A 24,383-nucleotide genomic window follows, 5' to 3' on the forward strand; every position below is an offset into this window, starting at 1 on the left:
GGGTGGAACAGGTTGAACAGTAAATTCACAGTGAGTATACGACTTGCTTTTTCATTGTTGGTACAGGTGGTGGGGTCTGAACACAGCAGGCCTTTGAGAGTCTTGCTTTATTACTGAAAATGTTTTATAGATGTGTATTTTTGTGCATTTGAGTCAATGGGCCCTTTGCCATCCACACATCCAAACACAGTGTGAGAGGATCCATTGACTAATTGGAATAAACACTTGCCACCTGCCAGACCTTGGAGCAGATACCAGGGCCTGCCCAGGAGAACTACAAAATCTCAGGCCAGGTTTTAAATTATACAATGCGGGAACACTGTAGTCTACATGTGGGAGCCATCTATGACACCCCCCACTACCCTCATATTTCTAAATTCGTTTTTCTAAAAACTTAATTGGGTGGAAGACTGCTCTGTTCTTTTCGAAAATCTATTTTGATCAACATCTGGTCTGATTTTCCCCCACAAAAGCGACTACTGTTCTAACCCATTCCACCATAATCATGCCATAGTTTTGTATGTCATTGCAAATATTATCAGACCCCAGCATTTTGTACTTTTTAGGGATTCCCATATAAATAAATACACTGACCACAGATTCTAACTCCATACAAACATTAAAGTTGGTACTGTCACGTTTCAGGTCTGTCTCGCCATGTTTTATGTTTATTTATGTTTATTTATGTTGTCTTAGTCACGTAGTGTCTTATCATGTATTATGTTGTCTAGGTTCGTCATGTTGTTTAGTTATATTTCGTTACGATTTATTTTCTTGTCATGTCTAGTTATGTTTTCGTACGATTATATTACCTGGTTATGTTGAGTGATTATCGTCTTAGTTTCGCTTTGTGTTATGTTTTGATGCATGTTTATTGTTACGTTAACTGGTCGTTGTTATGCATACACTTTTACATGTTTTTCTGCAAACCTTGCGTTCCGCCTTTTCTCTCTCTCTCTCTCTCTTTCTGTCATTCACTCCCTAAGTGTTTCCATTTGTCTATTTACTAAAACTACTAACGCTAGATCAGGATTGGGTAGAGACTAACAAACTAATCATGTGTTCATGTTACCTTACGTTTCTCGTGCATGTCATTTACTAATTTACTAATGCTAGGGCAGGATAGGTTTATTACTAACGATTACTAATCTCCTTGTTAAACTTGTCATCCATCGCACCTGTTTTCCATTTCCTTGCTACGCTCTAACTAATTGTCTGCACCTGTCTACACCCGCATTTATAGCCCAGTCACGCTACTGTTCACTGCGAAATTGTCTGCCTCTAGTCTAACTACGCAACTCTTGAGCATTACTACTGTTTGTTACACGTTACGATCCAAGCCTGTTATCGACCATCGTCCATTGATTTCTGTTTTGTTTACCACTGTTTGTTTTTTGACTACGTCCTCGCCTACCGTTTTTGTACTTTTGCCCCGCTGATTGTTTCATGGTTTCGACTCCCGCTTCGCCCACGACTACGCCTCTGCCTGCCGTCCGCCTGTTCATCTGCCCCGCTGACTGCTCTCCTGCTACCGGACCTCCCTGCACGTCTACCGACTAAGAGATTGCCTCTTCCCTCGGCACCGTGCTTTTCGTTTGTTTTATATTTGTTTGGCTGGATCTTCGTGTATGGACTTTGCTTGTGTTGACTACGCTCCTGGGACTCGTCCCGAATGAAGCCCTAACGGGACTTTATTTAACTATTGTTTCTGAGTCGTGCATTTTGGGTCCAACCCCCACGCACCCCTCTCAGGTACACTCTGATATACTCTATCAATATAGCCACAAACTTTGGTTATTTTGTAATTGTGCATTTTTGTAATTGATCCCTCTATATTTAATTCTCCTGATTTACCTGTCCCAAATCCACAGATATACATTTTTCTCAATCTACTTTATCTAGGCTATGTCAAGCAAACACAGCACACTTCCATACATAACAAATTATTTCATTTCTTTATAGTAACCACATGCAGAATACATGCAATTAACATAATACAAACTGATATTACAGACTAGCAATGGTATATTATGTCAGTGTAACTGTTAGGAGACTGGGGTTATAACCCATAGGTTACAGATTTGATTCCAAAGGAAGAACCCACAATCATGGGACTGCTTTGATCCAGCTGTATAGATACGATGTATAAATGCGAATGCTGTCTAAATCTGGATCAGAGCTTCTGCTAACTGGCAGTAATGCAGGAGACATGCCAAATTTGGGTGTGACTGGAGATGCCAAATAAAAAAAATGAAAAATATTCCTTACAGGGGGATCATGTATGTATAAATAAATACAAAACAAAACTCCTTTGTAGTCGCAAATGCCTGTTTAGCCATCTGGAATTACACTACAATTCTCTATGCCAATCTGTTCCGATGTGAAGTCATTAACTTGGTGTGCTAAGTCTAGTGGAAACACACAGCTAGCTGCACATCAATATTAGTTGTTACAATTCATAGCTAGTGACACACCGCTGGAAACATACTCCTCATTCCACCACTCCTCGCAGGTGAACTGGCAGAAAAGTGGAGGAAGCTGCCAACCTAAACAGCAATAAATCCAACCAAGCTAGCTAACTGTTAGGATAATACTCCTGCTATAACAGTTACCCCTGTCCCACACTCTGACATTATTAACTTGCAATAATACCTGTACATCTAGTGGACACAGTGCAGTATTTCAGAGGATCCCCTGACCACTTTGTTTATACCTCTTTTATTGTTATTTTACTTGGACCATTTTAGAAAGGAAATAGCTCCTAACTGCCGTTAATGTGCAAAATCAAAGATAACTGCCATTAGCCATTTTGTAAATTGGATGTGCTGTATCATCTTCACCTTGTAATCAAAGATGGCAGTCATCACCGATAGGGAAAATCTGATTTCTCGACATGAAGCAGGTGTTTATTTTTCCAGAAAATGAAAAATAATTCAGATCCTGAGTAGGTTATCTGTGCATTTGGAGGTCATGATGAAGAATAGTGTAAATGATGTAGAATAGTGAAAATAATAAATTCCATATCTCACGTCTAATCGCAGTATTTACCTTCTTCTAGGTTAGCTTGCTAATTGATGCACAAGCAACGTTAACACAAGAACAGCACGCAATATAGCAACACAGAGTTGAGAATTCTAAAGAATCAAAATGAAATGATATTTGAAGCCCTGGGTTGAAACATAAAAGATATCTAGTCAATTCAAGGAAAGAATAAACTTCTGTATGTTGTAGACAGGTGGAGGGAGGGAGCAGGGCCACACACAAGCAAGCCAAAAAGTGAAGGGAGTTAGTGAACCTGTACAAACAGCCTATGCTACAGTTAGCTACCTGATGTTACCCACTTTTCTTTGGTTCCTCAATATGTTTCCCAGAAACCAAACAAGCCATAACCAAAAGCAATGCTACCTAAAAGCAATTAACTTTAACTACAGTATGCGTTTCTTCATTTTGCCATATCAGCAGAACAGTAGGTCTTTATAATTTTTAAAATATTTTTGGATCTGAACATGTTGATTTGCCCTGGGCTTCACTCACACTCCCCAGTGTGCTTGGATTCCATAGGGATCAAATGAGCAGTCTGGGCCCTTACTCTTAGATATTCTCAGGGTGGAATAAGATCTCTTAATAAAGCTTGCTCAGTTCAGTCTAACAGCAAGGCACATTCATAGGGCATCATTATGAAAGGAAGAGAACATGAATCGCTCACTAAATTGTCTGATGTAAGTATGAGTAAAGATGAGAGAAACTGTACAAACAAGATATTGACTAAAGCCAGTACCAGTAATAAATAACACACATTTATATTTAAAAAATGTCAATTACCTGCATAGAATTCTGGGCTGTAGACTGCACCAACCACTGGATTCAGCTTCCAGCCTGAAGAATGAAAGAGATCCCATTAGATCATCCCTCACCGGTGTTGTCAAAGACAGGTCAATGCTAAGTGGACATCAATCACTTATGATCCAAGCACCATAAGGTCTGGGTTGGTGCCTTGGTATTTTGCTGGGGGGATCCCTAACAGATCCCTTAGCCTTTAACTTCCTCTAATGGCCTCTCAATTTGCCCAAGAAAAATCCACTGTGATACCGGTCGAAGTTTCAGCTGAAAGGTTGTCTCATTTTTCATCCACACTCCCACTCCTGCTTTTTTTTCAGATGCCCATATCCGCCTACCTTTCTCCAAGCTGTCGAAGCCCAGACTTCCATTTATCATGGAAATAACAGCAATTAAACTTTACTTTGTCTGGTCTGCAAGCTGTGTGCCAGCCCATAACTGAGCGGGTTAATCTTGTGTGACATGAGGTGCCATTCTGCAGTCTGTGGAACTCCGAAGGTAGACCAGACCAGATAACACAATACAGGGTACTGGAGCCTCTTGCTTGTAAACAGTTGTGGGGATTCAATGCCTCACAATCTATCTCTACATATATATCATTGTTAAATAAATTCTAAAGCTTAAAATCAATTTTACCATCCAGCTGCCTAATATACTGTATTGGACGATACTGTGTTTTTATACTTCATTACAAACTGGAATATGCATTATTTTATTCTGCATGTCTTTGTAAATCCCTGAAGACAACCATTTTAAGTCTAGGGCTCCTGTCCTGTACAGCACAAAGAAAGGATAGATTATATTCCTGGGTTATGGTTCACACTCATATTACAGATGACAGTTGCGCGAATGTGAGGCAAAAGAAAGTCAAGTGACTGACTGTATATTCTTGGCTCATGCAATAGAAATCCAGCTGAGAGGTGATAAATCAGAGACCTGTTTGATCTAACCCCCAGTTGCACTCTGAGGTCACAACTTTAAATTACTGTGGAAGGGCTTGCCTGCAACATATCTACTTGGCCTTTTTCTTTAACATCTTTCTATCTAAACCAGTGAACATGTGACATGCAGCTGATCAACGCTAATTGTTCGCGGTTAATTTATCAGTGTTATCGTGTTATCAGTTTATCCGTTCGAATTTAAAATCACCTGCCCCGTTTGTTTGAAAATGTCATTTTTCATGTCAGGGTCAACAAACAATACTGATACTGTAATAATGCTGCAGTAAATGTAGATACACAAGCTAGCTGGAGTTAATTAAAACAAACTGATCCCAACAATGTAGCTCCTATAAAAAGCGGTGACAGCGCATTAAGTTTTGTTTTATTATAAACGGTGTCCTGACCCACTCATGATTTCAATTTGCAGTTTTATTATACACCTTGCCACAGCAAGGAGGGGCCTCAGCCTGTAATAAGTGTCAGTCCCTCGTTTATGTCAGGAAGGAAAAGAATGGAGCCTGGCACTGCTTTCTAGTGTTTAAATTGGACTTTTCCAGGTCACAATGACTGGTTCAATAATTGGAAGGCGCGGGGAAAGTGTGCTACTTCCGCAGCACAGTAATCTGGCAATTTATTAAAAGTCTGGCTACCCCGTTTTTGCTTTCTCTGCACTTTCAGAGCCAAACTAATGAGCTCTCTTAGAAAGGAAAAGAGGAGTTGTTTCCCCTCAAGACAGCCTCTTCCCCATATATTGCACTGAAAATTTCTGTTCATCAGTGCAGGTTAAGTTAAGCTTGTCTGTCATGTCATGAAACCCAATGCATATTTCATAAATACTGAAATGGTGAACCCCAACACAGGATAAAATAGTGCAAAGTGAAAATACACTTAAAATATTTCAGTAGAATATCTAGACAGGAATGCAAAGCTTCAGGGTTTAATGAGTCTCATGACTTATTCAATGACTATGCAAATACATGTAATTCATGCTATTAAGCCTTTAATTGTAAAGGTTATGTTCTTATGTTCTTTAACATTACCCAATAATAATTTTAAGATTTGCTGATTTTATTATTTAATTGCAAAGTAACATCATCTTTAAAAGGTTTTTAAACATGGTAGGTGTTCGTTCATTGAGTTCCATCAATTTTGTGTAATTAAACCTAGTAATGAATAATGTTGCATTGAATTTTCACGTTATTTTATTCTCCATCACTGAACATCAGAGCATTGAATGGCAAAATGGTATCTGTAAATCTTCAGCCTGAGGTATAAGCAAGCCAGTTTTTGTACCCAGCAAGCATATTATCTACCAGTAGCCATTTTTAAAATAATAACATGGTCATAACTATTTTACAAAACCCACACAAACCACAATGCTACAGCTATGTTATAAATAAGCATTTCTGCAGGTAAATGCAACCCAAATGCAAATCAAGCAAGAAAATGGTGAGAATTGTTCTGTATACTGCACGTTTCCCTTAACTAACAGCATCCCAATCCTGCAGAATCCTGGTTAGAGTGACATTTAGGGATATAACTGGATAATGGTATAACTGTTCCTGTGATTACAGGGCAAACTACTTTAGAAATGAGCCACTCTAAAATCCATGCAATGATAATAGAAAAATGAGATTGACGGTAGCACAGGTGGTCACAGTAAGAAGAAAAAGGCTTTTAATTAGCTGCTCTAACACAATGTCAGGCCTTTTAGTTGTGGAAAATCGGATGGTAACATTAATAAATGAATCCAAATGACTGCAGTGATCATAACATAAAGAAACATTTGAAGAAATCTGTAAACATCTATCAATCCAGTATACGCCGGTCTTCGTTTTGAGACTAATTTCATTGGTCTTGTTGACTGACAGTGCTCACTAGCATCACTGCTGTTGATAGGTGTTTCAGCCATGCCTTGTATATGTATATGTATATGTTCAAAATACAAAGTCAATATTTTTTTCCACAAGAAAATGTAGTGACAAACCAGGTCATTTCTAAATGTAATTTTCCCCAATTTGCAGATTTGTTATGTTATTGTGTTATATGGACAATGTAGAAATACTTTGTGGACAAATGTGGGACAGTGTGTGGCACTGCTGAGTGGAGGGCTCGGTAGTGCTACAATAGAGTGCCCATATAAGGGGTTCCTGTTTCCCTACTGTGCAGTCGCTGCCTCAAGATTGTACAACAGGGCAGACTTGAAAACTTCACTTCCACGATTTGAAAATGCTTTTCACAAGCCCATGGATAGTCAGTCGGTGACATCACAGGCACTTGGTCCATATTTGATCAACAGTCTGTGGTATGAATAATTATGAAAACATTCTGCTTGGAGTACCAGGTTGGAAAGGGTGGCAAAAATTACAGTTCACATAAAGTAGCAGAATATAGCCATTGTTATGGAAGAAGCAGTAAAGTCTATAGTTATTTCTTATTTATTTCAATGCAGCATGAGTCTTGAGTAATAAGACTTTAATATAGTTAAAATTGTGGAAATTGCCAGCAAAAAGTGATAAACAGTGCAGTTTGTAAGTATTGGGACAGTGGCACCATTTTTTGTGTTTTCACTATACTCCAGAACATTGGACCTGAAATTAAACAATGAATATGAGGTTAAAGTGCAGGCTGGCACCGCTTTTACGTCCTGAGTTAATGTCGCCCCCTCAATCTGCTCAGACGCAACTGAATGCCTCAAAACTACTTGGACAATGAAAGTTATTTTCAGGGCCAAAAAATGAATGTTCTTGAGTGATTTGAATCCAACTGAACATGCATTTCAATTGCTTGTTCCCAAAACAGACAGGAACCAAAGATAGCTATAGTGTAGGCCTGGCAGAGAATCACCATGGAGCACACCCAGTTTCTGGTGATGTATATCTGTCACAGACTTCAGGCAGTCATAGGACTTGCAAAAAGTCCTAAATATGACGACTATTTAAGACAATTTGCTTTTGGTCCTATCAAATGAGGGGAGAATGACTGAAAATGGCTGGAATTAGTGTACGGATCACCTAATTTTTTTATTTCAAAGCCAATGTGCTGGTTTATAGAGCCAAAACAGCATAATTGTGTCATTGTCCAAATACTTACGGACTGCACTGTATATATTAGCCATCATAACCTTTACTCATTTAAATACAGTATTTCTCTTGAGTTATTATTTATATACATTAACACACAGATATAAGATTATGATTGTACATGTTTAGAAATATTAGTTAAAATGGTTGCAGTAACTTCCAGAGAAAAGATCAAATAGTAATTGTGGTATGCTGCCAGGACAGTTTTTCACAGGCATGATTTTGTAACAATAAGTTCCACAGTATGGGTCATCTTCTGTGAAATCACTTATAATAGCAGATGATAATATGCTTAATCAATATTTATATTTGTTTAATATACACCTAAGCTTACACTTAATCATTCACAAGCTTTTATTCAGATTGAAACTCTTGTGGAAATTCCCCTGTGGTCTGTTCATTCCAGAGGACAGCAAGTAACTCACTTCTCCTTCATTCCACGCAATTAGAGGCACAGACAACCATGGAGATGACCAAATAGGTATGAGTTGATCTGACGATGTGGGGAAAAAAGGAATGCTACAAAAGCTTCCAATACATGTGCCATTTCTAACAAGGGAGGGTGCAGATTGATTTCCAATAAATCCAGCCAGCAGACCTGTCAGTCTTCCCCATTAGAAGCGCACTTACTCCTCCAACAAAAACAACTACTGAACCTTACAGTTAAAGACGCAGCTCCCACCAAATATCCATTGCTTGAAATGTGCCCTAACCTTTACATTCAGAACACAATTAAGAGTTGATATATTGACACACATTCTTACTAAGCTTAACAGGCAGATATGGTATCATACAGTTATGAAGGCTTTCCGATTCTAAACAAATAAATATTGGTTCATGTTATGCAGCTGTGTTAAGATGAAAGCGATATATGTTTTGAAAAAAGATTGACATAACCGCAGTGCGTTCTCTCTGTTATCTTGAGCAACACATTTAGACAAGCTTATTAAAGTGCTATGGTTTGTTTCCAATTATTGGTGTTACAAATTGTTAGAAGTGTTAAGAATTGTTAAGAATTGTAAACAAATACCAATGTATAGTGAAAAGTAATGCATGTTATTAAATGCCAGACAAAATAGATAATGTCTACTGTTTAGATCTTAAATAACCAAAATGTCCATGGTCTGTCATGGGTTATCCAAAGCTTTAGTATTTGTTTCTCCACAGTTCTGTCTTTTCAGTCAGCTATCTTCTTAAACCATTACAATTAATAAAATAAAATAAACATTTTAGCAAATTCAAGGTATATACTAAATGTAATTCTTATTACAGCAAGTTCAATGGGTGAGTGTTGGAAATATCATAAATGGGGTGTACTTGAATACATATCATGTGTCATATAGTATGTACACACAGACACTTTGCATGACATTGTGAAATATTGTACTTAAATACAAATATGAAATGTGAATCCTGCTTCTGTGAATTCTATTCATGTCCTAACATATAAAGAACAATGAATAAGTATTCCCAACTTACCATTTGCATAAGGGTTGACTGTCTTTTTATTTGTCATTACCCGTGCTGTTGCATTATTAACCTAAGCACAAAAAAGGCATTGTTAGTATTGGCAATGGAGTGGTGGATTTGGAATTATCATATATCTGTGTTTTGAAAATAGCATGCATTTATTTAATTTCAGTAATTACAATGCATATATTAGATAACAGGCTACGTTAAAATGCAACATTAAATCAGTAGTATGACTGTCATAGAGAATAATTAAATTACATCAATTACAGTAAAGCAATATCATATACATTGTTAAAAAGACATAAAAGCAAAAAATGCATCAAAAAGTAACTGCATATTGTACTGGTAAGAAATTTCAAAGCATGCGTTATTCATGATAGATACAAAAGGAAATCAATAAAAAATAAACAATTATATATTTATGAAGGAACATGCAGTGGAAAAGGGAAGAGAGACAAGGTACTAGAACACAAAGAAAATGTCAAAAGGGGACAACAAGTTTAGCAGTGTGCAACATAACCCTTGAGAAGAGAAGTACCACTGGGAAAAAAGCAACATTTAGCATTCAAACACTTGGAGCAAGAGCCTTTTGTTTCATTGCAATAATAATAAAAAATAAAACAAACCAAAACAATAAAAAGAAACATTCCAGCTTAAACCACAGCTAAAAAGGATAAAAAGAGGGTGCATTATTTAACACAATAATGGAGTTAACAATCTGAGTAAGATGTGCACGAGTCAATTCCATCCAATCAGTGCCTCTCAGGCCGCTAAATGTACACTCAAGTACAGGCGTACCAATATAAAATAGCATCAAGAAACTTAATAACAACAAGTCAAAAAAATTCACGTGGTATCAGCTTAATACGTGAAACGGCAGATGGACTTCTCCACTTACCATTCGGCACCATCGCCCGCATGTGTATGTATACAGTTACCATGGTTACTGAGAGTTTGGTGAGGGCCCTATGTGCTATCGTTGAAAAGGAGGAAAATGAAAAGGCAAAATATGCAACATCTTACTCAAAGACTACACCACTTAATATTGGACTTACTCTAGAAAATAGCGTTTTTATAGGTGAAGACAGTGTTGAGTGGGAATCAGTGGTGACAGTTTTTATTACTTTAAATTTAGTTTGGATCATTCTGTACTTTATGAAAAGAGGTGTGGGGTGAAGTCAAATTTTAGCTCAAGCTGCAAAGCTCAAATTTGGATTCCTCTCACTTATTGTATTTTGAATGCAATCCTATGATCCGAATTGATACGTTTTTCTTAGTTTCAAGCCACCGCATATCCCTCATCAACCCTGCAATAAACTGACGATATGTACACAATTTCTATTGTCTGACGTTTTCTTTGGAAGTTACTGCACCCATGTTTAATTACGCACTTTAAACATATAAAATCATAACCTTCTCTGCTTCGACTGTTCATAAATAATAGCCAAACTAAATAACTCAAGAGTAAAGAAGGCCATAACGGCGCCCTTACAAATAAACAAATACAAAATAAATACAAAAAATATATATTTTGAAATATATATTTTTAAATAAAAAGATATTTATATGGGGGGGGGAGAGGGACCACATGAACAGACAAATGATGCATCTGAAACAACAAAATGAGAGTGAAGCAGACATTTATAAAAAAAGATGAGAAGGGAAGTATTTGTAACATGCACCTCTATTTTACGGCCTTCTACCACCGTGCCGTGTAATTTCTCCCTCGCCCTGTCCGCATCAGCACTATTTTCGAAAGTTACGAAACCAAATCCCTACATGCAGGCGGGAGAGGGGGGGAAAACAACATGCACATTATTAATTCCATCACCGACCAAAAATTGACTCTGTTACTTATTATCATTATTTTACAGAGGTTCACTGTGCTTTAACATGTCTTGCCTCTTGCTCTGTACATGCAAATTGAAGAAGAAAAAAAAAACAACATAAATCAGCATTGAGATGCACAATCAATAAGCAACCAATATGAACAATATAATCTTTTAAAATTTGAGACCCCTGAGAGATTAAATAAAACAAATTAAAATTCCTGAAAGTGAAATAAGGAAAAACACCTTAAACAGGTCATAACAGTAGAAAACAAATCTTCCAACAATGGAGATCAAAGTAAATTTTGTGTTCCACACAGAATACAAAAGCATAAGAGACTAGAATTATGAAAACAGAAAGTGAACAAATCCTTTTTCATGCATAGATATGTTCTCAACAACAACTGAACATAATATGTGTTATATTAGGAAAAAATAAAAATAAATAGCTTGTGCTCAAAATTGATCACTGCCACAATACTGAAGAACAAGTCGTGCTATAGTGATAACACTGTTCTTCATGCAACATAAGGGACACATTAAAAATTGATCACATTATAAGGACCTGCTTATGCTGTTAGAAACTGTTTATTAATATATTGCTGGTTAAGTCAGCAGAGCTTTAACATTAATATTTACTTACTAACAGTTTTTGCTTTTTACTCAATTATAAATAATTATTTGGCTAAAATTTAAGAAGAAATGCACATTTGCTATCTACTCATGATCAGTTTCAAAACAAATTAGGCAATTCTTGCACATTATTAGATAGGCTATCTAAAAGTATAAATTGACCCTTAAAATGTGTCCAATTAACATATTTCCAAACTTCAGCATTAACCCATGACAACAGAACAATCAAAATAATGTTTTAAATTCACTTTGTGATCTTTGTCGAATGCCACTTACTAAACATGTAATGGAATAAAGAGATGAGCAATGACAATTAACTCATTAAAATGTAGAGAGCTAGGAAATATACTAAAAACAAACAATATACCTCACATCATTAATCTTATTTTGAATTGCATATGTCTCTCTAGAACTGTTTCATGTAACCAACTAGCAAGTCTGATATATTCTGTATCAGTTATCAATCAAAACTTACGTTTTGTATCAGTATCAGTTATCAATAAAAACTTACTTGACTGTCATTGGATAGGCCTTGTGTTGACAAATTAGAATAGTCAAACATACATACAATAGCAGATTCATTGTGCTCCTGACTTTAACATGGTGAGAGCTTCTTTATAAGGAATATCATCATTCAGCATACATGCATACCACTATTTTTATCTGTGACAATCGCCTATCAAATAGAGGATGGAACTGCAATAAACATATATCAATCTATAGGCAGTGGGAACGTGAACAAAAAAGTAACAGTCATTAACTTTGCTAAACCCCACTGGCCCATTGCATGTGACCATTGTAGAATCTGGCAATGCTGGTTGATACTTTGTTTTTTTCAAGACAGCAACATATGCTGGGATCTAAACATGGCATAAAAAGAAGAAGAATCTGAAACAGCTTAAGTACGAATGTACTTAATGAAAGCAGCAATAACTTCTACAAGGTTAATGTATCAAAACATTCTTGGCAGGAATTAAGTGCGCTTACTGTAAAGTCTATCTGGTCACATATACATGAATACAATATTTTATATGAGATTTTTATATGTCCTGAGTGGCTTAAATTAATATGAAGCTCTCAAATTGTTAAAATCATGCACCTGATATGAAATAAGAAAAACCGAATGGTTCCATTTGAAGAGAGCCTATGTTTAAAAAGCAATGTATGAACATTGTACCCTGATTCCATACGTTGCATCCACAACATTTTAAAGTCAATTATTATAGTTGTATAGTAGCTGACATTAACTGGTACTTAGATATGTCACTACCATACAGTTACAATGTACACTGCCTACATCGAACAGTAATATGCATGTTCAATTTGGAAAATTCAGTTGTTCTTTCTTCATCATTATTCATATCTAAACGATTCCCAACAAGAAAGAAAGCATGCAGGTGAAAAAGATATAGAACACATACCTTAGATCCCCGTTCATTAAATATGATTTCAACATCTAAGATTTTACCAAATTGCTGTAAATGAAATAAAGTCAGAGGTTTATCTCAGAGCGAATACCAACTGATATGCTATGGTATGTTACATTGGTAAAACAGAATTAAAGTGGAAAAAAAACATTCCAGAATTCAGTTTTTGCTAGTGCTGATGTAAGATGAAATACTTACACCAAACATTTGCCTGAGGTCTGGATCTCGAAACCTGAAAGGAATATTGGAGACGTGGAGTCGTTTGGGCTGTGTTTTGTTTTCTGTGTTTTCGGAGGACTGTGTCTGTTGCTGGCCGTCAGTCTGTGCTGCATCGTCTGTCTGCTAGAGAATCAGATAGAGGCATGGGGTGAGACAAGAATGCCCACTGCTTTGGAAAGAAACCAGGAACTGATGCAGATGCCAGGTGGCAAAGGTATGTTCTGGCATTACTTTTAAATTAAATGACCCACCCGCCCAACCATGTTTTGTCACATTTTTAGTACTTGGTTGCAAATCCTGTGCTTTTTATGACTACCTAGTCTGCAACCCACAGACATCACCATATGCTGGATATCCTCCACAGTGATGCTCTGCATGTACTGCAGCCAGCACCTGTTCCTGTTTGTTTCTGTTGTTTCTTTTGCCTTGAGTCTTTTCTTCGGCTGGTGAAATGCATGCTCTGTTGGATTCAGGATGGCCAATCAAGAACATTATACTTTTTGGCCCTGAAAAATTCATTTGGTGCTTTAGCAGTCTAGTTTTGGGCCATTGTCCTGCTGCAAAGTGAAGTGCCGTCCAATGAGTTTGGAAGCATTTGGTTGGATCTGAACAGATAAGATGTTTTGCAACACTTCAGAATTTGTCATACTGCTGCCATCAGCCATTACATCATCAAAGAATACAAATGAGTCAGTTCCAGTGGCAGCCAAACATGCCCAAGCCATAACACTACCTCCACCATTTGTCATGACTTTGGTACAGGTTCATACTCATCTCATCTGTTCATAATATTTTGTTCCAGAGCTCAACAGCTTCTTCTGAATTTTTTTAATAAACTCTAATCTGTCCATTTTCTTCCTCATGCTTACCTTAGGGCAGTCTGTAGCGTAGTGGTTAAGGTACATGACTGGGACCTGCAAGGTCAGCTTGATCCTCGATGTAGCCACAATAAAATCCGCACAGCTGTTGGGCCCTTGAGCAAGGCCCTTAACCACAATTTCTCCAGGAGGAGGATTGTCTCCTGCTTAGTATAATCAACCCGTAAGTCGCTTTGGATAAAAGTGACAGCCAAATAACATGTAATGTACCTGTGGCACCTGTAGTCATCTCTTCACTTTGGTCTTTGACACATCCTGGAGAGAATTCATGATCTATTCTACAATATTGTATTCTTTGGCCATCCACTACAGTGGTCTTCCATGGTCCACCAGGTCATTTACTATTGCTGAGCTCACCAGTGCATTTTTGTTTCCTGACAATGCATCAAACTATTGATTTTGACACACCCAACATTTGACATAATGTCATCCATCAATTTATTCGGATTTTTCAGCCTCATGATGGGCTGCTTACTGGCAATGACACTTATTCAGTTCATATGTTGAGAGACAGCAGCAACAGACTCCAAATGCAATGCCACACCTAGAATCAACTCTAGACCTTTTGTTAGCTTTCTTGTGTTTGAACTAATGATGCCAAGACACACAGCTGACCAAGAAAAAGCTGAGCAGCCAATTTTCCCATTACTTTTGCTCCCCTAAAATGGGGGGATTATGTCTGTAAACAAATGGTTGTAATTTCTTAATGGTTACATTACATTACAGCTATTTAGAAACTAGAAACGTGCTTTCATCCAAAGCGACTTACAGTTTATTTGAATAAGCAAGGGACAATCCACTTTAGAGCAATGTGAGCAATTTGACTTGCTCAAGGGCCCAGCAGCTGTGCAGATCTTATCATGCCTACACCATGGTTTGAACCACCAACCTTCCAGTCCCAGTCATGTACCTTAGCCACTAGGTATTGACCTCTGCCTTAGAAAAGGTCAGGGTAGTTTTTCAGGACAGATAAATGAAGGAACATGACTGCCTATCTTCACAAGAAATAGTATTTTGGATACAATGATCCATCTGGAGGAATACAAGTCACCTTGCTTTAATTATGATGACACCCTACAATGATGGTTTTTTCAATTCTGCAGGAGGAAATTATTATGATTATATCAATTTATCAACTTAAGTTATCTTCCTTCCATATGTTGCATCATATACAGTATGTTCACACATAGATATGTAACTTCCATTACTTTCAGCATAATGTATGTATGACGTAAAATATTAACATTCAATGTATCACATTTATACTTTATATTCATACAGATTTCTGTAAATTATGGCTAAAGGTTGGTTAGGTTACATGACAGTAAAACCTCATAATGACCTTAAATCAGTTAAACAGTTTTTAGAATCAAACAAAACTGATTCTAAAAACTGCTTACAAAATGAATGGAAATCATGCTTGAAAGTGCAACAGATGGCCCAGCCAGATTTGAGATTAGCGCATTTAATAATGATGGATTATGAGTTTGGTTTACTGGTTTAGTTTAAAACAAGGGTAGCTAGAAATTATGATTTAAAAATGAAAAATAAAAAAGCAGTGTTATCATAAAAAAAGTTTCAGACGTTGATCATGTTAAGCTTCAGAGGATAAATTGAAGTGGTGTGAAGCAAAAAGCATGCCACTGATATCGTATGCATGATATTATCTCTTTCGTTAAAAATTCAATTTCTCACAAAAATGTTATAGTTCCATGGGGTAAAATCCACCTATGACCATATTGAAATTACCAGCTACCAGCTGGTTCAAAACTTTGCTTGAGCTGTTTTTTTTTTCAACAGGGTTATTTCTATTTTCCCAGTAAACAGAGGGATTGCAGAATGTCAGATAAGACTCTAAGCTTGTAAGCTATATTGGAAGAAAATAGGTTAAGTTTGCCTGTGGCTCTTGAATTCCTTCAAGTAATTTTAAGAAAGAAAGGGGAAGAGGAGATAGACACTAATCTCAGTTAGATTCCCTCATACAAAATACTTAAGTGTCTTCCTTTGTTTCATCACTCCCTCAGAGAACAAATATTTATATGTTTCATTTCGGCAGAGTGGTTCCTCTCAACCTCCCATGTAAATTGGGCCAGAGCAACAGATAAAAGGCTGATTTCCTTGTGTCCCCACGGGTAGTTCAAGTTGACAAAACTGCTTGTGCAATGCCCAGGCACCCTCAGCAGTGATCCTTAAGTTGAAATCAATTTACGCCATGATCAAGAGCTCTCTGCCTCCCTCTCAATCTCCTCCTGAGTAGCTTGAATAGGCCTCTCCATTTTAACAATAACCTACAGAGACTCGCTATGCACCAGCCTCTGCCTTCTGTCAGCAAGCCAACATGAAACGGCAAATGTATCACACACAAGCTTTGATGATTCCCAGCCCATACCATGGGAAAAAAGACAGAAAAGAAGAAAATATGATAGTGACAGGGCTGATAAAAATGGGGGAATGTCTTTTTTTTAGCTCAAGATATGAGTTCAGTATCAAACCCAGATTTTTGGTGGAGTCTCAGGCATCTCCCTTGCCTGTGGATGACTGAGGGCCAGCTTGCTGTGTATGTTTGGCTGAGTTTGGCTGGCAGCCCAGGAGTAGGCCGGTCTGCGGCAGAGGGTTACAAGTCACAGCACACACTGCTGTCGAGCCCTCATCATGGATGGCTACAAGGTCCAGTATGTTTGGCTGATTTGTGCTTGTTCCGGCTAGTTGCCTCACCAACACAGAGACACATTTGTGAACCAAGGGCTTGGAGCTATTTTTACAGTGCTATTAAGTTTTTTTTTTTCAATTTATATATCTTTTGGGGCAGTGCATCTAATTTTCTTTCCTTATCCGAAGTGGTACACAGCAAATCAGAATGTGTTAAATTATTGGTTCGATTCTCGGTCCTGCCAAAAGCCAAGTTTGGCCGGCTCACGTGGAGCAGCAAAATTGGCTCGCTGCTCCAGGGGGAGGGACTTGGCAGGGTTAGTAGATCGCCACACAAAAAGCACCTCGGGCGCCTCAGAATCACGGTTACCAGCATGTGGCGAGACGGCTTGAAGAAGGCGTGTCACTCTCGTAGGGCCGCTGAAGGATGGGGTGTGGGCGGTGTATCTAATGCTAGCTCTAATTGAATTAGACCGGGTACAATTGGCTCCCAAATTGGGAGAAAAAAGGGAAAAAATCCCCCCCAAAAAAAGTATATCCGGTGTTAATTTTCAGGAAATATAACCATGATTTTGTTAATATCATACCAGACCAAGAGTTAAATTTAGGTGTTAAAAGCCAACAATTCAATCTGGGTGTTAAATGCACTCTGTGCTCTGTGTTCTGCATATGGCAAATTGGCAACAGCTGCCTGATATATCTATTTCATTTTATTTCTGCATTTGTATATAATGTCATGTTTTGTGGACTAGAATTCACATCTCATGAATTAGAACACTGGAACTTCATAATTTTGCCATGTGATATCACTGGAATTGTGATTGGATGTTTGATCTGTGAAAGGAGCACATACTGAAGACAGCATATTTTATTGGTGCAGTACACCACTGCTATTTCAGCCCAGGCCAGTGGCATGCCTTAAAGAATTTATGAAGACTGAGCCTCTGTTTACTACTTGAAAAGCAAGAATTGTTGCCAGTCATAAACAAACAAGTTGTATTAATAGAAGGAAAATATTAAGGAAATTTGGGAAATTCATATTAAGTGAAAATTACAGGATTATATGAATTGCTGTTAAAACATGCTCGTATCCCAATGTCTCTTTTTAATGACCACATACACAACCAGCCCTCCAGAAGAGATACATGTGGCAATATAATTGAAAATATGTTTCCTACTTATAGTGGACAGTTGTAACAAAAGACTGGGAGAGTGAGTTTAAATTAAACTAACAATTCAGTCATTTAGAGTAGCAAATGTAGAACCTTAAAGATTTCACTTCACTTTCCATCTATAAGGTCAGAGTGATAGATCAATTAATTGATTAAGATCAGTTACCAACCCCTCTGTTTGCTTTCAAACCCCGCCGTCTGAACTGATCAATAAGCTATGAGATCTGCCAAAAGAGGAGCATAAATCTTGAAGTGCTTAACAGAATACCCTTTGCTTTCTTTGAAAAAGGCAAACATGAGGAGGACTTCCTCATTCTGACATTAATAAGACACATTCAAGCTTCTTTTCTAAAATGTGTATTCACTTTTATGTCCCATTAATGAATTAATACAACTGTATTTGAAAAACAAGAAGAGATTAAATCAAACAGACTAAAAGCAACAAAAATATTTCCCAAAATAGGTGCATAAAGCTGATCTAAATCAAACACATTTGCTACTTACTGTATGTAAAAAAGATGTCAGTGAATGGTGCAAAAAAAACTTTAAACTTCACAAAAGAGTAACAAAAAATCAAATAAAAAGAACAGAACAGAACAAAAATCTAAATCTAAATGACATTGCTAATGAAAATCAGAAACTAAAGAAAGCAAGATGAAGGGAACAACTCTGTGGTGGAATTTAGATCAGCCTCTTTATCCAAATCAATTTCACACTGACTGTGGACACTACAATTATCAGTGTTTACCATTCATTGATCTCACACTGTGCTTTAAAAGGTAAATAGTAAAACAACTGCCATGTACTCTCTGTACTTAAGCATGGGTGCTGGAATGAAAATATTTATACTCCTTTCTCACACAAATCCCAGGATATACACAGGATACTGAACACAGGATTGACCTGCGTTCGACCCATTCACACCACGATGGCCACGGGAAAGTCCTGTGACCTTGATGTTCACACCAGACACAGGACTTTCCCAAGTCTGCAAGAGGAATGACAACGACAACTAGACGCAGGGAAGTTCTACTGTTGAATGTGCTCCATTGAATGAGACTTCATTGACTGTTTCATGTCAATGCACAATGAAAGCAATCAAGAAATAGGTTTAATGCTACCAGCATGCTGATATTTACAGTCATGCTCAGCATATAGATAAAAAATACCATTACGCAAAAAAATTTGCATTGCGTTATTTATTGTAACCATAACAAACCAGTTTGTAACACTGAATGCATGATCTAGCCTTCTAGCGATTGAATTACACCTTGATACACAGCCTCAGGGTGAAGTTGCGCAAACGTGCAGATCTAGGATCAGATTTCCCAACCCAATTCCAACTTTAACCATTGCTGCTTGTCATGTCACTCCTTCTCCTGTTACTGAACAGTTGTTCCAGCATTTCCAGACTGAGACAACACATTTATCATACAGCATAGTTCATAGAGGCATTCGTAAGGCAGTTTCTTTGAACCCTATGATTCCTAGCCACGCTGTATCTGATGGACCCATATCAAATGCGAGAGCTTGGTTTGATACTGCAACATATGATGAGTTGAAGTTTCCTCCCCTGTCAGTTCTTGGAGAACTAACTTGCCTTGATATTATTTTTTATTTTCATATTTAAATCAGGCGGCACGGATGGTGCAGTGGGTAGCACTGCCGCCTCACAGCAAGGAGGTCCTGGGTTCGAATCCCCGTCGGCCGGGGCCTCTCTGTGCGGAGTTTGCATGTTCTCCCCGTGTTTGTGTGGGTTTCCTCTGGGTACTCCGGTTTCCTCCCACAGTCCAAAGACATGCACGTTAGGCTGATTGGAGAGTCTAAATTGCCCATCGGTATGAGTGTGTGAGTGAATGGTGTGTGTGCCCTGCGATGGACTGGTGACCTGTCCAGGGTGTATTCCTGCCTTTCGCCCAATGTATGCTGGGATAGGCTCCAGCCCCCCCGCGACCCTATTCAGGATAAGCGGGTTAAGATAATGGATGGATGGATGGATGGATATTTAAATCATTTTCAACAATAAAGGGGATAATAGAAAGCGAATTTTAGTCCCCCGGTATCTCATTTCTTGACCAAGTACTGACTCGCTGCAGTTTTTATGGTCTCCTGTAAAATTGACGTGGCTACTATGCAGAGGGTTTGTTCACATCGAGTCACATACTCCAGAGATTACTCTCAGCACTTTTTTGCAGAACCACAATTACATTCTCACAGGTACATTTTTCTGCAGACGTTAAGGAATGCAACACGCATTTTGAAATTATCTGGAACAACCCATTTGTACATATTATGTAGACTAGGAACATGGGGTGGCTGTGTGAATTTAACAACAGAACATAAGAGTAAAGAGGAAAAATAGAAATTAAGATGCCTTTCCCCTTCTTGATTTAATATAGTTATAGTATTTACATCAAGCAGTTTGATATGTAATTGTATAAAATATGGTTTCCAAACCCGGATCGCATACGGGAGAAACTGATGCGCTAACCACTTTACCAAATCAGTGCCTCTCAAGCAAACAAGCCTGCTCTCTCGTCTGTCTCCTGTCAGGATGGAGGCCGTTAGTCTAAGCTTCCCTTTAGCACCCCCAGTGGACATTTAAACTGCCGCAAAATGTCCCTGTGAGAATGTAAACGCGGTTCTGAAAAGAGCTCAGAGATACGTATAGCCCATGAGATTAGGTAGGCATTTATAGTTCAACTTTTTACTGTACAGTTACACAACTGCATAAAAAGTTGAAAACGCTACTCAAAAAAAACGCTACGCAAGCAATGCAGTGCGTAGAAACAAATTGAGATGGAAAACATCTCTGTGTCATGAAAAGAAAGCTGGCCAAGCATTTGTGTGTGGCTTCAGATAATATGATGTTAATGAAACTTGCTTAATGAGCACTGCTTGTCTGCATTTGAAATTAGTATGTGTGAGTGTGTGTCCACTTGCAACACAGTATATAAATGTATACTAATATCAACCTGCCTCCTTAAAAGAAGACTATGGACAGTGCACGCACACTTTATCTTTCTCTCTCTCTCTCTCTCTCTCTCTCTCTCTCTCTCTCTCTCACACACACACACACACACGCACACATACTGTACACATTTGAAATGTATTCAAGTTCCCCTTACACAATGCAAGCCTGCAATCAACACCCACACTGACGCTAGATGAGTAAGCATGAGGGGGTTTTCTACCACTCTCAACATCACCAGCTCCTCTGCCATGTGATATCAAAGCCAAAGAACAGAGCACTTGGCCAGTCTATGCCTTACTGAATGCTGAAACTCTCAGCAGTTTGCAAGCTCTGCTGCATTGATGTCATTGAAGTACCTGGTGCCAGTAAGCAAGCTAAGCACTTTCAGTCAATATCTATTGAAAACCTTTGTGCTTATTAATCCACCAGTGCTTATGTTGATGATTTTCTTTAACCGGCCATTTTGAACATTTTAGCTCTATTTTTTTCCAAAATTCAAGATATAATGGTCTCCCCACCAAACACATGCACACACACTCACACACGGACGCGCAAACGGACACAGAATACATGACCGCTTAACAACACAAAGCCTACTCTTGAAGGACAGCTCCGACTCTCTGATATAAGCCAGAGGACAGTGAAGTGTCTGAATCACACCATAAAGGAGGTAAGTTGTGACTAGAGCACTGTTGATACAGCCTACTGCTGATTGGGGTTTGGAATGGATTAAGCCCATGCTGGGAGACAGTGTTTCACTGCAGTTAATAGGGAAAATGAAAGGTGACACACAGTGAAATGATGCTCCAGACCGAGCCTCGTATTCATCATGTTCCTCCCTCTTTTAATTTCACTGCTTCAAAGGTCTAGTCATTAATACAACATCAGATTACGCGTGTACGAAAGTACAGATAACATCCTCCCAAACAAACGATATAGGCATACTTTATATGATAAGCTGGGGACAACACTGCTGCTTTGTGTTCAATTTGAAACCTGTTCAAAGGCCTTTCTCAATGCAGAGAAATGTAAAGTATTCTAGGGTAATCATTGTATTTCAAAGCAAAATGTTTCATGTGTTTGGTATATTTTAAATGGCATATATATATATATATATATATGCCAAAATTTATTTATTTATTTATTTTTTATCTGCAATATTCATTTGAATTGTTTTATTATGTGAACATTTTCAATATTAAAATATTTTTTTACATTGTCTTTTCAAGTTCCAGAATGGTTATAGAAATTTAAGAACATTAGCAGGAACTATGAGTTCAGAAATATCACACTGGATTCTGTATTCTTTCCTAGCTGCCAAGCAAAAAAGATTCCAAATCAAAATCTTAATCAGACATCTTTCATAACCTAATACTTAAGCAATAAAGTGCTGATATATTGTACAGTACATCCTCTTGAAAGTATAACAGCTGATTGTATTTGTTTGCTGTTTGAAGGAAGACACGCTTCAGTATTGTTCATTTCCAAAAGAATGGCTGCTCTCGTCTTGCTTAGTGGAGCAGATGCATTGGGAGGATGCTGTAGGCAAAACATGCATTATTTACTGAAACCAGGGATTTGCTCTTAGACAGCTTGCCTCATACCTTCAGAGTGGATTTAATGGACCTTTACAATCTCATCTGCAGCTGAAGTTTGTGGATGTGACAAGAACTTTGCTGTGGAAGAAAACAATAACAACCTCTACCACTCGTGTGTGGTATCGCAGCTTTCAGCTGACCTAAATACTCAAAGGACCTGTGTACCTAAATTCATGCTTTAAGGTTTTCTAGAACGCCATCCCTTATATGCGTTGCCACAGTTTTCAACCAATATTTTATTCAGTGCCGTGGATCTTTTTTTCAGTAGGGGAAATTCTAATAGATTTGGAAATGGGACCATATTTAGTGTGGTGTTTACAGTGAAGATATTTAACAGACCACACCACACAAATAAAAAACTAACTAAATAACTTGGCTTCAATTGTTAAGTTACGGCAAAGTACTGGAATATGCTTAATGATGAGTGCAGCAATTTAGAAAAATAATAATAAAAAGCACATCTTCAATTCCATGACATATCACAAAATGACAATTTCAAATTTACATTATGGGCTTTGTGGAATACACAAATTGTTCACAGTGAAATGGCATGAATAATGACACAATACAGCATACAATATTTATATTCTGGCAAAACTTTAGATAACATTTAGAAAATATACACAGTTAAGATTATGCAAACCGTGGATTTGTTATTGGTAAGCTAGTAACAATCTGAATGTGAAAAAATGTTAAGCAAGTTAAGTAAGTCCCATTGTAATAAACAAAGCATACATGCTTCATGTTTAGTTATGCCATTCATTAGAAAGCATTTAGGGTTCCATGACAGCGTCACAAGGCCCATTCAGATAAAGAAAGGCTAATGTATCATTATGATATAGGAGGTGAGTGGCAGAGTCCCTCAGTCTTTCACACTACATTAACCTTTGGTGCCTTCATATTTATGATCTCTTCAGTATGTTTTGTCATATTCAAAGCTTGTCCCCAGTGCAACAGACAAACTGACACTGTTGTGCAAGTCTGTATAGGAGTATGCTCACTGCAGTCCTGTATAAAATATTAATAGTTAACTAGTAAATTTAAAGATTGTGATTTAGATTGAAGGCAAAAATCCATGGCAAAATGCATGTTTTAATGAAAGATCATGAATTAATGATCAAAAAAAGCTATTTTAAAAAAAGCTTGATGCACTTTTTTGCCAGTTTGTGTATACATAGACCATGTCATCATTATTTTATGGCTGACCAGTTAAATAATATAATCATGCTTTTTGAAACTTGTCCCCCCTAAGTAACCTAATATCACTGACTTTTTTGTCTTTGGTTTCCAGGTACAGTGCTGGGCTGATACCTGATTTGATACTTATACGTATATTATGCATATTGCTCTCACAACTGAACAACTGAAATATTAGCTTCAGCATTATTGGAGTTTGCATTGTATTTGCAGTCAATCCTACAATGTGCATGTTACAAATAAGTATGTCACACAGATGGTGCCCCAGAGACCAAAAAATAACATGGTTTACTGTATCTAGTGAAAACAGTAGACTCCTTTCTCATTCACACCCTTAATAAAATCCATTGTAATATTTAAATCACTTTGGATAAAAGTGTCAGATTAATACTGTCAAAATGCACTGTAAATCAAAAGACTATAAAATAAAGTCTACAAGCACCAAGGTAAATGTCAAGTTCAAAAACTGCAGA

General features: G+C 37.6%; 1 protein-coding gene across 15 annotated transcripts in view; it reads right to left on the reverse strand.

Annotated features, from left to right (window-relative positions):
• The window catches only part of LOC133115569 (RNA binding protein fox-1 homolog 1), a 298,065-nt gene that overhangs the window by 46,909 nt on the left and 226,773 nt on the right, over positions 1-24,383 (reverse strand). For 13 of the 15 annotated variants that reach the window (XR_009705835.1, XR_009705834.1, XM_061225379.1 and 10 more), the window contains 5 exons: positions 13,422-13,565; positions 13,218-13,271; positions 11,017-11,109; positions 9,341-9,401; positions 3,823-3,876 (listed from right to left, as the gene is read on the reverse strand). Coding sequence is in view for 13 of the 15 variants with exons in the window: in XM_061225379.1 (XP_061081363.1) it covers positions 3,823-3,876; positions 9,341-9,401; positions 11,017-11,109; positions 13,218-13,271; positions 13,422-13,565 (406 nt within the window). In the remaining 2 variants the exon portion in view is untranslated. The remainder of the gene's footprint in view (positions 1-3,822; positions 3,877-9,340; positions 9,402-11,016; positions 11,110-13,217; positions 13,272-13,421; positions 13,566-24,383) is intronic. The other 2 variants (XM_061225382.1, XM_061225376.1) reach the window with 1 other exon arrangement.

This window comes from Conger conger, chromosome 2 (genome assembly GCF_963514075.1).
Source record: "Conger conger chromosome 2, fConCon1.1, whole genome shotgun sequence".
NCBI lineage: Eukaryota > Metazoa > Chordata > Actinopteri > Anguilliformes > Congridae > Conger > Conger conger.